An 11,381-nucleotide genomic window follows, 5' to 3' on the forward strand; every position below is an offset into this window, starting at 1 on the left:
CCTTCTCTCTCAGACACCCAAGAACACGAGTGGGGATGCTACGGGGACCCACACACTCAACCCCAGAGGATCACCCAAGCACCAGAAAGCTGGCATATGCGAACTTTTGGTTTCTGGACTTGTCTTTCCCTCTTCTTCCACCCCCCTAACCCAACCCCCACCCCCAATCTACCTTCTAATTTCTCAATGTGATGTGCATCAAATAATAAAGAACAGTTTTTAAACAATTTTGACTTTATTTCCTTTCATATATATATAGGGTGTGGGTAACTTCAAGAGAAACAAACACAACTGTCACACCATGCCCTGGCGAGTCATGAAACTAGCTTCCAAAGCTTCTCTGATGCGCAGCGCGCCCTGCTGCGCTCTTCTAATCGCCCTGTTCTCTGGCTGTGCGAAATTGGCAGCCAGGAGAGTTGCCTCAACCTCCCACCCCACCATAAAAATCTCCCCCTTACTCTCACAGATACTGTGGAGCACACAACAAGCCGCAATTACAATTGGAATATTGGTTGTGCTGAGATCTAACCGAGCCAGTAAACTGCGCCAGCAGCATTTCAAATGTCCAAAACCACATTCTACCACCATTCTGCACTTGCTCAGCCTATAGTTGAACTGTTCCTTAGTACTGTCCAGGGTGCCTGTGTGTGGCTTCATAAGCCATGGCATTAAGGGGTAGGCTGGGTCCCCAAGGATAATTATAGGCATTTCAACATGCCCAACAGTAATTTTCTGGTCTGGGAAATTAAGTCCCTTCCTGCAGCTATTCAAACAGACCAGAGTTCCTGAAGATGAAAGCGTCGTGCACCTTTCCCGGCCATCCCACGCTGATGTCGGTGAAATGTCCCTTGTGATCCACCAGTGCTTGCAGCATCATGGGAAAGTACCCCTTGCGGTTTATGTACTGGCTGCCACGGTGTGCTGGGGCCAAGATGGGGATATGCGTTCCGTCTATCGCCCTGTCGCAGTTAGGGAACCCCAGCACATTAACTCACTCACACTCATGCCCGTCACCCCAATCGGGGTATGGGCCGCCAACCACAGATCTCCAGAGTCCTCTATCCTGGGCCATTCGCTCTAGCTGGTTCCAGGTATAGCCCATTTTTTTGCTATCAGCCTGAAGGTCGCGTCGCCAGGTGTTTCTTGGACGGCCTCTTTTCCGCTTGCCTTGGGGGTTCCACCGCAGTGCCTGTCTGGTGATGTTAGTTGGCTGCTTGCGTAGTGTATGTCCTATCCAACCCCACCTTCTCCTTCTGATTTCTTCCTCTGCTGGGAGTTGACGGGTCCTCTCCAAGAGGTGGATGTTACTGATGGTGTCTGGCCAGCGGATCTGGAGAATCCTTCTGAGGCAGCTATTAATGAAGGTCTGGATCTTCCTGGTGGTTGTTTTGGTTGTCCTCCAGGTTTCAGCTCCATACAGTAGGACTGATTTCACATTGGAGTTGAACAGTCGAATTTTTATTGCCAAAGACAGCTCTCTGGAGCTCCAGATGTTCTTGAGCTGTAAGAAGGCTGCTCTTGCCTTACCAATCCTTACTTTGATGTTTGCGTCTGTGCCACCCTGCTGGTCGATGATGCTACCTAGGTAGGTGAAGGACTGCACTTCTTCCAAAGGGCTTCCATTCAGTGTGACTGGGTCATTGCTGATGAAATTAATCCTAAGGATCTTAGTCTTGTCCTTGTGAATGTTGAGGCCAACCTGTGATGACGTGGCTGCTACAGTGTTGGTCTTCTCTTGCATCTGCTCTTTACTGTGCGAAAGGAGTGCAAGATCATCAGCAAAGTCCAGGTCAACAAGCTGGGTCCACAACGTCCACTGGATTCCGTTCCTACGCTCGTAAGTGGATGTCTTCATAATCCAATCGATGACGAGGATAAAGAGAAGTGGTGACAACAAGCATCCTTGTCTGACTCCAGTTCGCACCTGGAAGCTGTTAGTGAGCTGCCCTCCATGGATCACTCTACAGTTTATACCATCATATGAGTTCTTGATCAGGTTGACCACCTTTGCTGGAATGCCGCACATTAAAGCCATCCACAATGGTCTGCACATTTCCCAAAGTCACTACCCTTGATAGCAGCTGCTCAATGACTGCGTTGGCTACTTGCTGCACAGCAGCCTCTACAGTAGATTTGCCCACTCCAAACTGATTCCTGACTGACCAGTAGCTGTCGGGCGTTGCAAGCTTCCACAGTGCTATGGCCACTTGCTTCTCAAGGGTGACAGCTGCTCTCATTTTGGTGTCTTTGTGCTTCAGGGCAGGATACAGCAAGTCACAAAGTTCCATGAAAGTGGCCCTACGCATACAAAAGTTTTGCAGCCACTGGGAATCATCCCAGAACTGCAACACTATGCGGTCCCACCAGTCTGCACTTGTTTCTAGAGCCCAGAATTGGCATTCCACGGCATGAACCTGGCCCAATGCCACCATGATCTTCCAATCACCACATGCCGTGTATCTAGGAACGTCTGTGTCCATGTCCTCATCAGTATAGTAATCGCACTGCCGTCACTTCCTCACCCGGTTTTGCAGGTACTGAACATACTGCTGGATAATGTGCGAGGTATTTACAATGGTCAAAACTGCAGCAGAGATCTGAGTGGGCTCCATGTTTGCCACGCAATGGCGCCTGCATGGGTAATCCTTGAAAAAGGGTGCTCCTTCACCAGCTGCCATCACATTAGGCTGGGCAATGGTCCTCATGACCTTGGCCACAGTAGTTCCCTTTGCAACTCTGAAGCGTGCCCCGACATGCAGGTCTTGAAGTTGGGCCCAGTGGCCGCAGGTGATGTAGAGGCTTTTGCTAGGCCAGGGGTGGCCTTGCGGACTAATTATCTCTCTGGAGGTGAAAATCAGCACCAAGGCGGGAAGTGTGAGCGGAAGTCGCCAGAGAAGGAGGAGATGAGGAATGTGCTGGCTGGGCAAGGCATTTCTTTCTCCTCATTCAAAAGGTAGCACTCTCCCTGTTAGAAAATTGAACCCTAGTCTCCCGCATGACAGGCAGGGATACTCACCACTATACTAACAAGGAAAGAGGCAGGGTTGTGCACTGCATGGAGCCACAGGAGACCACCTATGGCCAGTTGACACCACACTGTGGGCCCTAGCGGGCAACAACACCCCTTGCTCTCTTCTCCTTCCTAAAGGCTTTGGCTGGCTGGAGCAACAGCCCTGGGAAACGCCCTCTCCCGCCTTATATCCGCTTGCCTAGCAGGCCCCCTCTGGGGGCTACACAGCTCCTCCCATAATACCTGCCTGAGACCTTTCCCTCCCCGATGGGTTGCTCAGCACCTCCTTCCTGTCAGAACCGTTTCTTTCTACCCTTCTCGTTCCACACTCCACACACTCCTCAAACTCACACCATCACAAACTCACCCAAGCTCCCTTTGGCTTCAGAAGCCCCTCTCGAGGACCGTAGCTTCTCAGGCCCGCAGATCCTTCCCTTCAGCGTGAGGTGGCCGCGCAGTCCAAACTCAGCCCTTTCCAGGATGGAACAAGCTGCTTCCGGATGTTGGCGCCCAGGGAAACTTCCCATTACTCATCCCCGTTATTCTTTTCCTGATGGATTTACCTCACTGATGTTCCTTTACCAAGCGGAAAGTAGGCACCAGCTGCTGGCTCTCTTTGCAAATGGACGCAATCAGGCTGAGGCACTGGGCGTGCGTCAGGAGATCCCCCACCAAAAAGCAAAGACGTGACTCAGATTCCAAGGCAGGCTGCTGCGGCCACAGTGCAGACTACTCACCACTATACGATCACGGCCAGTCGCTGGGTGACACTGCAGCTGAGTAGGAACTGCCCACTTCTGCACTCTGGGGGCAGCAGCCGACCTCACCTACGGCCGCAGCTATTTCTCAAGTCTCTCCATTCCTGTCCCAGTTAAAATCGTAACAAAAGGAAAAAGGACAGGACGCCAGCCTGCTCCCTGTCCGCTTTTCTCTCTTCCTTGCCCCTTCACAAGCTGCCACACGTTATGCTGAGTGATGGTCCTCATGCCCTTGACCACAGTATTTCCCTTTGCGACTCTGAAGAGTGCCCTTACGTCCAGGTCTTGAAGCTGGGCCCAGTGGCGGAAGGCGATGTAGAGGCTATTGCTAGGGCAGGGGTGGCCTTGCAGGCTAATTGTCTCTCTGGAGGCGAAAATCAGCACCAAGGCGGGAAGTGTGAGCGGAAGTCGCCAGAGAAGGAGGAAATGAGGAATGTGCTGGCGCGGCAAGGCATTTCTTTCTCCTTATTCAAAAGGTAGTGCTTTCCCCATCAGGAATCGAACCCCAGTCTCTAGCGTGACAGGTGGGGATACTCACCACTATACCAACAAGGAAAGAAGCAGGGCTGTGCACTGCATGGAGCCACAGGAGACTGCCTATGGCCAGTTGACACCACACCGTGAGCCCTAGTGGGGAACAACATCCCTTGCTCTCTTCTCCTTTCTAAAGGCTTTGGTTGGCTGCAGCAACAGCCCTGGGAAATGCCCTCTCCCGCCTTACATCCGCTTGCCCAGCAGGCCCCCTTTGGGGGCTACACAGCTCCTCCCACAACACCTGCCTGGGACCTTTCCCTCACCAACAGTTGTAAAGGTGTTTGAGGATGAGAAGATGGCATTTGAATGGGAAGGAAAATGGATGATAAACCACTGGAGGTGTTTCAGGAACAAGCAATTAACATAAAAGGTTTGGCTGTGGCCAGCAGTAGTAGCTGGAAGGTTGTGATAATAAGATTTATGATCCATGACACATTCAGATACTTCCAGAATTCTGGAGAAGTGACTTTTATATAGACAAGTAGCAAATTGATTTCATTGCATCTACAAGTCTGTCAAGTGGAAGGAAGGGGTTGCCTGTGTCTTGGTGACACAGATCCCCCATCTCTACTATAAGCAGAGAGGAGCTGCTATGCTCTGGCTTAGGTAAGCAGCGCTCATCCTCCTTGCTGGTTAGTGTGCTGAAAGCTCCTCCTTGTGTTTCAATTTATTTTAACTGTTGCTACAGGCTGAGACACCCCCTCCCCCCACACATAACACCTGGGAAGTGCAGTGCTGTGCTCTCAGTGAATGCAAGTCTGACCTGTAGGGTAGCCATTTCTAACAAATGAATAGGAAGAAGAGGGAATGAAACTTTTTATTTTGTGATTGCTTTTCAACAACAGTAAACACAGAACTTTTGAAAACCAGTTACCAACCGTTCCTGTTATTGCTCCTTTCTAAGCCACTCTCTGGGGAAAAGGGCAGGAATGATCTTTTTCTCTGTTCATTTCTTATTTTTCTGCTCCATGTGCTCCCTCCTCTTGTTTCAGTCTGCAATGTGTGAGAGAGACACAGCCACTCCTCCCAGGCATCTGACATTGGTGGCATGAATGGAAAACCAAAGATAAGGACAAACCAGGAAAACCCAACTTGCTGTTGTAATTGCCTCTTTGTTGCTTTTTACAGATCCAGACTAACACAGCTACCCCTCTGATACTGTTTGGCAGTGCTCAACACATGTTGCTGAGAAGCTACTAGGTGTGTCCTTTCCCTAAAACTGGGTTCTGGCTGTGGGGAGGGGAATGGCTTTCCAGACAACGTTAAACTTAAAAGCCTGACTTTCAACTAGAGGATTCTCGCTTTTCCATACAGTGACCCTCACATGCAGTCATTCATCACCATTCCTATTCAGATGGAGCCAGAATCCTTTGTAAAAAACAGTGCAAGGATTTATGGGCCTCCCTCGCATCGCAAGACCAGTTGCAACAGCCCAGAGGCAAGGAATAAGGGAGATGGCTCAGGGCGCTACCCCCTCTACCTGTAAAAAAGACATTTGCAGGGAACCTCATGGGGAATGGGATCAATACGTGCAGGTTGAGAACTTTTATTCTGGAGCAAACCTCAGCTCCCAACATGGGATGATGGTGGAACCACTCTGGCAGGAATCCTGAGGGTGGCGCCAGCCACCCAGTGGGGGTTTTACTTAAAAGATGGCTCCTTAAGGGGTGACTCCCATGTGATTGTCAAAGGCAACAGAGATGCCTCACAGTCACTGCACTACAGGTGGCTCACAACAGCATTAGCTTCAGCAGCACTTTGGACTGAGTCCCCTGCACAGGCACAAGAACAGAGACAGTGTCTGGGGCATTAGCTGGCTGAGACAATGCAGTGTGAAGAAGTCAGGCAGGCTAAAGCAGCTAATTTTAGAGACAAGTAGCCACTTAATTAGAAATATACTCTATTTCCCAACCCCCAACAATAGTAACTTTGGGCTAAATGACCCTTCTGGTTGAGAAGAGCTAGTTCTAATTGCAAGCAGTGCCCAACAACTCTGCTTCTAGCCCAGGGTGGGTAGGGGAGATGCTTGACAATGCCACAAGACATACCTGCCCTTTTAACAAGGGCTAACAATAATATCTAGTCCTTGCATAATGGTGGTTGTTTTCAAAATGCTTTACAAGCATCTAGTTATCTTCATGTCACCCCTGTGAGGAAAGAAAAATGAGTAGCAGCACCAGTTAACAGATGGAAAAACTGAGGCAGACAGAGAAGTTAAGTGAATCACTCGGCCTAGAGAGGAGTCAAAAATGGGGCCATGACCAGATGTTCCTAGTCCCCAGCCCTGTACTCACTCCTCAAGCTGTCTCTGATGGACAAACATCATCCCACCAGGACACCATTCCAAGCACAGGTAGCGAGGGGCTAGGTATCATTAATCCCTTTTCTGCGCAATTAGGATTTTTTTCATCACATGATGCCCATGGCCAGTTCTCCACATGAGGGTCTTGGCATCTGCAACAAGTGGAGATGTACTGAATACATTCTTACTCTCATTCAGTCTTAGCTGGAAGGGAAGATGGCATGAGCAACAGATTAAATATCATCCCTAGCCTGACTGCTGCGCCTTGCTTAGCAATGTGATTTACCAAGGATGTGTGTCTTGCAAAAGGATACACCATATCCTGTGGGCTTAGACGGGTCCTGGTCCTGGCTGGGAGGCTCTCCAGCAAGGTCTGAATGGTCCCTTCCAGGGCTGGCTCCAACTCACAACTCCCACTCTGAAGCTGAATACCGAAGGAAAGGGATGATTTCCAGACCAAAGGGCAACTAACTAGTTTGTTCCTTCACATCTCCATCCCTTCCTTCCCCCATTCCCCCCTCCATGGCAATGAACCCCACGCTCTTCTTATTACAAAGGGTGAGATTCAATAGGCAGAGGGGCTCATAGCAACATAAACAATACAATCTGGGCACTGCTTGAAACGTTTTGCTTTCCTGTTCCACAGTACCTCCCTGACTGCACCAGACACAAACAGCCAAGCTGATCATCTGCGGGATCCTCCCTACCCCATTATCTTCTACCTCACAGAACCCGAAGTGTTTCCCAAGTCTCATAGCAAAAACAGAAGAGATTGTTTGTGGGATCCCCTTCTTATAACCTCTTCTCACATGTCCCCAACTCCCTTTTCCTCCTGGGCCTTGCCAGCACTCTTACCTGAAGTAGAAAGACGCGTAGGGCGTGGGATGTGGCACCAGGAAGCTCTACTAACTTGGCTTTTGCTGCCTCTTGGAGTATCTGGCTAATTTCACTTCGAGAAATAATATTGCTGCTCCGATATCTCACAAACTTGACCAACAGGAAAAAGGGGCATTTAATAACAGAAGTCACACTAATTCCAGTGGTGACTCATCTACAGCTACACAAGGAAGCTTCACTTCACCAAAGGTGAGATTTTAAACCAGTTTAGTCAAACCAATGCAAAAAGCTGTGCAAACACTCTACTTATGGTTTAAATCAGGCTTATTTCAGTTTAGATTTAGTCAATTAAGGATCAGTTGAAGCCTAACCAAAATAAACCATCCTTAAACTGAAATAAGAGTATCCACACAGGGGTTTTCACTGGTTTGACTAAATCCATTGAAACTGAAGTTAAACCAGTGCAACTTTCTTGAGCAGGCAAGACCTCAGGTAGGGAAGGGCAGAGTCTTAGATCAGCTGCCATCGTCTTTCTTTCAACAATATCTTCTCACATATTTGACATGTGAGACCAGTGCTTCAACAATGCAGTAAAGCAAAGAAAACCACATATTCTCTTTTCTCTCCCCGCCCCCAAGTATGATGGGAATGTTACACAGAGGAAGAACAGGGTGTATCCACCTAAAGGGCAAAATGTGTACGAGACTTCCCTTCTGCACTTCAAGATTATTAGTTTGTTGTCCAATTATGGACCAAGAATACAGTTACAGAATGAAAGCAATGGAAGTGTGCATGTTGGGAGGTAAACTTATGATGTACCATCCAATAATGTACACACCTGCATTGTACTAATATACAATAGATTTGCAGAACTGTCTACTCCTCCCCTGCTCACCAAAGTCATCAGCCTGAGAATTTCTGGACGAAGGAAGGAGTTCTCGCCACCATCCAGTAACGTGAAGAGCAAGAATCGATTCCAGGGCTGTGAGACGACATGGAGTGCTGGAGAAGCAAGAAGAGAAACCCATCACAAGTGATTTTAAAAACTGCAGTGGCAGGGTGCTCTTAGATAAGAGCATTCCTTCATGCCAAATCCTTCTGTTCTTCCTGCAAGACATCAAGCCACAGGAGACAAAAGTGGTATTTGTTTTATATCCCTTCATCAGGAGAGGGTTTATTGGCTAGGAGACCAAAGGGTTAGCCTCTTCTTCAACCACTGCTTTCTGGTTTGGGGCCTCACACCAGCACTTTAGCTCATTTCTAATTCAGACACGACAGTGACGTACTGGGTGTGGAGGCTGCAGCATCCAATGAGCCAATCGTCTGAGACAGTAAGCCCAGTTGCCTTCTCCCTGTCTCTGGCATTTGTGCAAGTGATGGTTAAACAGATGTTTAGGGGCACTTTTCAGAAAGAGTAGGGGGCTATTCCTAGCCAAGAACTACAAGGGATATCCAGGTTCTCCTCTCACTGTGACAGATATCATCATCACTTACATATGGCCATGTGTTAATAGTGTACACCTATAAAGAATTACACCCCATTATAATTTCATGGAGAAATCCTTACCCCTTCCCCTCTGCTCTGTGACTTATACTAGCCTTGTCTGCCCACTTCACCCACAGCCATCTTCATGCCTTCTTCCACACTGCCTCTACTTCTGGAAGTCTCTCCCCAGCCTCATCCAAAAGGCCAGTACCTTCTCCTCTTTCAAATTCTTCTGCAAGGCCTATTTCTTTTGTGATACCCAAAGTGATTAGGCCAACTAATTAAGGATAGGATATGGGGCAGTCAACTAGATTTGAAGGGGATTTAGTAATGAAAACAAGAGCTCAGTGTGTACATTTAGGCCTTCACTCCTGGGGGAAATCTGCACATCTGTGGATGCACAGAATTCATCTCTCTTGCATAATTTTGTATTTTCTCGCATAAAAAACATTTTGCCTACAGTGCTACAGTTCCACTTTTTGCCCATCAGAGGTCGCTGTGGCACCAGACTAGCCAGCTGCACTAGCGCCACAGTGGCCTCTGGTGGGCAAAGGGCAGAACTGCAGCACTTAGGCAAAATATATTTATGTGGGAAAATATAAAATTCTATGCCCAGTTCTGCATAATTCCCCCATGAGTAAAAGTTCATCACAGCACCCTCCCTGCAGAGCCAGGTTAGGACAGAGTGGGGCACACAGGGCTGCTGGGGGGGTCACAGACTGGGGTTCAGAATGGCTAGTGCGCAGGACAAACTGGAGCATGGGCTCAGGAGCTAGTGCGGTGACAGCGTGGCGCCTGGGGACGGGGTTGTGGGGCTGCAGAGACCCATGCGGATGAGGGGTGCGGGTACAGGGGCAGAAGAGCCTGAGTAGGAGAGGTCTGGGGTCAGCCAGGGTCTGAATGGAGGAGGCTTCCCAACACCATAACAATCCCCACCCCCAAAGAAAAACCTCCCACCCACACCCAACACCCTCCTGGTTCATTCCTAGGCTCCTTCTCTCTCCGTCAGCTGCTCCATTACCCCGACTCCCCCAAGCCTTTGCACTGCTTCTGACAGGTGCAGGAAATACAGTTCTGTATTGTAGTTTAAATGAATGACACAAAGTTCTGTCTTAATATGCCTGGTAAGGAATCTATCTGTCAAAAAAAAAATTACCAGAATGTTTTTTGTTTTGGTCTGTATTGTTACAGACACACTTGCTAACAGATATTTTAAAATAAATTACCAAAATAATTGTAACTGGCATGATTATGCTGTTATTTTGACAAACAAAATATGCAGATTTTTGCAGAACTTTCAAATATTGTGTGCAGAATTTTAATTTTTTTGGCACAGAATTCCCCCAGGAACGTTTGCAATGGTTTAATAAAACTAGTTTAGTTAAATTGACTAAAAGCCCTGTGGACACTCCCATTTCAGTATGAGTGGCTTATTTTAGTTTTGCTTAAGCACCTTCCTAATCTATTTAAGCTAAATAAGCCTGGTTCAGACCAAAAAGAGTATCCACATAGCCTTCTGTACCAGTTTTAGCTAAATCAGTTTAAAATCATACCTTAAATAAAACTGGTGCAACTGGGTGTGTAAACAAGCTCAGAGTGTACAGAAAAACTGTATCCATTTGGTTGTCTCCCCACCTTTTGTAGGTCATTCACCTTCTTCTGTTGTAAGCTCTTACCCAGGTAGGGAGCATATCTTCCTGTGTATTTCTATAGCAGCCAGCACAATGGGACCCCAATCCTGACCTCGGGTTCTGGGAACTACGGCCATAAAAACAGATCCATACTGTTTTCCCCTTTCTTAGAATTCCAAACTAGGATACTCCAAACTCCACAGTTCGTGATATTAGACTGTTGCTGAAACGCTGAAACAGCATGTGATCTGTTTAACATTGAATCAGTGGGAACCTCCTCCTAATTTGCTCTCTCTTTTATTCGATGGGGACTTTATCAGAGACACACTTGGGCTACTGAGTGGCATTCATCTGTAACATCCCATTTTCATTTACTAATTTCCTCCTGCCAACAAGGACCGTTTTGTTTGGTGCCCATTCATTTTTTGGTGTTCTCTCTCTGAGTATATTTACACAGCCCACAGAAGCAGAACTGAATCACAGAACTAAAAAGTAATGGTAGCTTAGGTATAAGTGATCATGAATTAATCACATTATAATGGGAAAGCAGAATTAAGTCCAGACCAGTAATATATATACTTGTGCTTTAATAGGGCTAATTTCACGAAGCACTTGTGAGCCAAACCAGCTGGGAGGAAGAATTTAATAAGAAAAATTTGAATGATAATTGGGAATCATTTAAGAACACCTTACTATAGATGCCTAAAAAGCCACAATCTAGGAAGAAGCCAGTGCTGGTTAAAAATGAACCTGAAAATGAAGTGAAAGCAGCTATAAAATATATCCAGTATATATATATATATATATATATATATAAAAAAAA

The 11,381-nt window shown here is 47.4% G+C and overlaps 1 protein-coding gene across 1 annotated transcript in view; it reads right to left on the reverse strand.

Moving 5' to 3' along the window:
• Positions 1–5,159: 5,159 nt before the first annotated feature.
• The window catches only part of MEI1 (meiotic double-stranded break formation protein 1), a 55,614-nt gene continuing 49,392 nt past the window's right edge, over positions 5,160–11,381 (reverse strand). The window contains exons 28-31 of the mRNA XM_075067879.1: positions 8,337–8,443; positions 7,460–7,591; positions 6,919–7,028; positions 5,160–5,336 (exon numbers count right to left, since the gene is read on the reverse strand). Of these exons, the coding sequence (XP_074923980.1) occupies positions 5,291–5,336; positions 6,919–7,028; positions 7,460–7,591; positions 8,337–8,443 (395 nt within the window). The 3' untranslated portion in view covers positions 5,160–5,290. The remainder of the gene's footprint in view (positions 5,337–6,918; positions 7,029–7,459; positions 7,592–8,336; positions 8,444–11,381) is intronic.

The sequence above is a fragment of the Chelonoidis abingdonii genome, chromosome 1, assembly GCF_003597395.2.
Source record: "Chelonoidis abingdonii isolate Lonesome George chromosome 1, CheloAbing_2.0, whole genome shotgun sequence".
Lineage (NCBI taxonomy): Eukaryota > Metazoa > Chordata > Testudines > Testudinidae > Chelonoidis > Chelonoidis abingdonii.